This window comes from Zingiber officinale, chromosome 9B (assembly GCF_018446385.1).
Source record: "Zingiber officinale cultivar Zhangliang chromosome 9B, Zo_v1.1, whole genome shotgun sequence".
NCBI lineage: Eukaryota > Viridiplantae > Streptophyta > Magnoliopsida > Zingiberales > Zingiberaceae > Zingiber > Zingiber officinale.
The window spans coordinates 4,512,049-4,516,514 of NC_056003.1; the positions used below are offsets into that span (position 1 = coordinate 4,512,049).

The window sequence follows — 4,466 nt, forward strand, 5'->3', positions numbered from 1 at the left end:
TAAATCAATTTTAGGCACTTTGACATCCGAGTGAATTGGCACACAAAGATCCGCATATATATACACTCATATGTTCAGATGCTAGTTCGAGCGTGTCCCTATTCACTTTTGAGAATTGGAGTATCCGGGCATCAAGATATGCGAGGATCGTCTAGGAATATGTAAGGTAAATAAATTTTATATATATATATATATATATATATATATATATATATATATATATATATATTACCGCACACTATATGTACATCTCAGAATTTTGTCGATTTAAAAATTTTAAAATAATGCTATAATCAATCATTAAATTTTAAAAGTTAGATGTTATTGACATAATCAGGAGTTTAAAACAAATAAAAAATTGAAACAACACTCTAAGCATGTCATAGACGCTGTCAACCTGTCGTGGGGCGCTATTCGTGACTGAAGATTTACGGCTTACAATAAATAAATAAATATATATATATATATATTTTGTAAGCAGACGACCATAACTCTTTTTATATTCCTATAATTAATTGAGACCAATAGATCAGTGTCTCTCTATTAGACAAGTGGAACTTAAAAAAATATATATATAACTATCATATTAACGACCCCAGTGAAAACTCCACGCCAGGAGTTCCATTAGGAATAAGTGTGTTCGCTTAGCAGGACTAACATAGACGATTTATTTTCTAGGAGTTCGAGCGTGTTCCTATTCACTTTTGACGCTGTCAACCTGTCGTGGGGCGCTATTTGTGACCGAAGATTTACGGCTTACAAAATATGGAAACGATATATTTCTATTCCATTGTTCAGTTATATTTCTGATGTTTACATGTTCGGGTTTACTGGTTGGATTCGATTTGAATTTCTCCTTCGTTAGAATGAGTTATTATTATTATTATTTTTAAAGAAGAACATGTATTAAAAATTAATTTATATTTTATTATAATAAATTTGTCATCCTATAATTAATCATGACCAATAGATCAGTGTCTCTGTTAGACAAGTGGAACTTAAAAAATATATATATATATATAACTATCATATTAACGACCCCAGTGAAAACTCCACGCCAGGAGGTCCATTAGGAATAAGTGTGTTCGCTTAGCGGGACTAACATAGACGATTTATTTTCTAGGAGTCGAACCTGCGCAGACAACCTACCCTGAATTTTCATGTGTCAATCCTTGGCCAGGTGGCACTCCCCAAGTTAGTACCGCCCGTGTGTAGGTCCACGACTCCGTCTAGGCACGCGCGAGGGAACACGTCAAAAAGTAAATTGTTACAAAAACGTAACCGCGTGCGTGATCATCTTTCTTTCCTTCCACGAAAGAGCCGGTCAAGGTCCCGCAATTCCCACACGAGCCGATACTGACCGACTTCGTTGAATCAAAAACACTGGCCAATCATCAGACGTCCATAACCGAATTCTCAATAGATCCAACGGCTACCGCGCACTGATGGAGACGTAGCCATCGCATTCCCTTCTCTCTTTATAAACGCCCGCCACCCTCCCTCTTCTTCCCCCAAATCACAAACCGATCCCATCGATGACGACGGATCACACATCCTTCTCGTTCTCCCTCCCCTCCGCCGTCGCAGATGAGGCCCCGGCGGGGGGAGATTACCCGACCGCGTCTTTCCGTATGGATTTACCGGAGGGGGCGGCGAAGGAAGGCGACGCCGTAGACGACGATTCCAGTGACGATTCCGACTTCGCTTTTGCTGTGGGGGACTCCGACGAGCTCTCCTCCGCCGACGCCGACGAGATCTTCTTCGGCGGCCGGATGCTCCCCGTCTACCCCATCTTCAATCGCGATCTCCTCCCCGATCCGGCAACCGAGGAGGATGCGGAAGCGGCGGAGCAGATTCCGATCCGGCAGCTTCTTCTCCGGGATCCGGCGCCGCCGCTCAAGTCCTCGACCAAGGCGCCGGAGGCCGCCGGCGAGTTCTGCGCTTGGACGCCGAACGACTGCAGGAAGAGCGCCTCCACCGGGTCGTCTCGCCGGTGGCGGCTCCGCGACTTGATGATGGGTCGGAGCCACAGCGACGGGAAGGAGAAGTTCGTTTTCCTCGAGGCGGAACCTCCGGCCCCAACGAGACCTGCAGCGAAGGAGAAGAAGGCGAGCGCCGGAGCCAGCCCGGCGAGGACGGAGCCGAGGAAGGCGGCGAAGAAGGTGATGAGGGTGGCGGAGATGGATATGGCCACCGCTCACCGACTCTTCTACGCGAAGGGAAGCGGAAACGATCAGGCGGTGAAGGGACCGCAGCGGTCATTCTTACCGTACCGGCAGGAGCTTTTCGGGTTGTTCGCACCCATGAACACCCTCCAACGCACGCCGCGTCCCCCATTTTAATTGATTAAAATATTCTCCATATTATATGGAAGTCTTTTTTTTTAAAAAAGTATTTATTTAATTTCCTTTTCTTTACTTTCAAATCAAATCTGTATATTTTGTTTGATAAATAATTTTCACTGAATTTTGCCTACGGAAGTGCAGTGGTCGTTAGAATTTGTAATGACTATTTGTTTGATATTGTATAAAAACAATTATATATCCAGTCAATATACAAAGGCGGCAGCAGAATTGACGTTTATTCATCTCAAGGAGGAGAAGACTTGGCCTGGTGGTTGCTTTTGAATTTGCAGCAGCCTCTCCTTCCGAGAAGGTGCAGTGGGCCTTTATGGTAAACATCTGTTCGGCGGATACACAATGCCGTTTCAACGCACTTTGTTATATCGTTGGAGCAGATCACGTTCATCATTTATTTTATTTTATTTTATTTTATTAATTAGCATGGATATTTTATTTACATCAATTAATTTTATTAATTTTGACTAAATGGATAGGAGTATTTTTGAGACACTAATATTCAGAGTTTATGATTGAAGAGTTTAAAATTTAGAAGGTTAAGATTTAAAATTTAACTATAATTATTTTTTAAGTGGTTTGATTAATTTAAAATGAGGTTTATTGATCCTGTCCAAACGTTGAATCGATAGACGCTGGGCACGTAGTGCTCTCCCAACCGATGACGTGATTCTCTGACTGATCGTATGGAGCTCCGACGAACCTGCAAAGAAGTCGAGCCGGGAAGGATTCCCAGCGACGACTCTCCGACGCTCAAGTCAGGTAAGAGGAAAACAAGAAAGTGGCTCCAAGGATCGAAGATTATATCGTGCGTCCCTCCGGCGAAGTATGAGGACCCTTATATAGAGCTGTGAGAAGGCTTGTGCACACATATCGAGGTGGACACGTGTTCTGCATCATACCTCAGTATGAGTTTGTCAGAAGAGCATGTCTAACACCATACTACTACAGTCTGAACACCTCTTTGATGGGACAGAAGAGCCTTCCATTGTACGATTCTGCGTATGGCCTGGTTGTTGAACATGCATGTTGTCAGAGAATGTTCCTTTGTCTTTTTATCTCTTCTTTCCCCACGCCAAGCGTCCAGCCGCTCGGCAGTCCCCTTACGTCCGACCGGACGCAGTTACTGGTCCGCTCGGGATATTCCTGGTCGTGTGCTCGGCTGAGACTATTCCTTCACATTGCTGCTTTATGTCTCGGCCGAGCGGGCCACCTGCTCGGCCTAGCGACCTTATTCACCATGAGCGTCGGAACCCCGACTATGGTCGGGTTCTCTTCTGTCCAGCCTAGGAAGCTCCTGGCCGAATGTCAGGTCGCCCGGCATGCTTCCGCTCGGCGAGACATGCTTTCGTCGGTCCGGCATCCTTCCGTTCGGCCAGGCCTCCTTCGTTCGGCGCGAACTTGGGGTTGACCTCCACATGTCTTTGACCCTCAGCCCATGAGAGCTCCCTGGCCTTATCGCCGGATCACTTGCCTTCCCTTCAAGTCTAGTCGAAGGAGGCAAGTCCGACTGACTGGACCCCCGATCGTATACAGGGCGCTCGGACGGTTCGTGGAATGCTTATCCGTTCGGCTTACATTCTTCATCACGCCCGTTCGCCGCTGTCACCGGATGGACGGTCAAAACTGGCGCCTTTGGGATCCCCTCGGAATGCGTGTCAAATACGCCCCATTAAGGCCGAGCACGCGCGCTGCCCGCAGTAATGGCCCTCATTAAATGCGCCCCATGCGGTAGCGCCACGTGACATCTCTGATGCCGTCAGCATACGACGGCGGCGTTACCTCCGATGGGACATCCACTATTTGAAATGGACGGTTAGATATGGGCATTGATCCTCGTGACCTGCATCAAACGGCTGAGGCCACTCGGGCCAATCCCTATAAAGCCCTCTCCTTCTCCTCCGTCGCGTTCCTGCTTTCGCGTATTTCACAACTCTCCCTCCGGTGATCTTGTTTCTCTGCGTCCAGGCGACCTCCAGCGCCCTTGCAACCCATTTTTCCAATCGTCTTCGTCTTCGTACTTGTAAGCTCAGTTCTCCTGTTATTCTATTGATCCTTTGCATTGTTCTTTAGCTATTCCTCCTTTTGCCGTCTGTTTTCTCGCTTCTT

At 46.6% G+C, this 4,466-nt stretch overlaps 1 protein-coding gene across 1 annotated transcript; it reads left to right on the forward strand.

Moving 5' to 3' along the window:
* The first annotated feature begins 1,501 nt into the window (after positions 1 to 1,501).
* On the forward strand, positions 1,502 to 2,480 carry LOC122025663. Its single transcript, XM_042584499.1, has one exon. It carries the CDS (start codon positions 1,536 to 1,538, stop codon positions 2,340 to 2,342), a length of 807 nt encoding a protein of 268 aa, XP_042440433.1. The 5' UTR covers positions 1,502 to 1,535; the 3' UTR covers positions 2,343 to 2,480.
* The last annotated feature ends 1,986 nt before the right edge of the window (positions 2,481 to 4,466 follow it).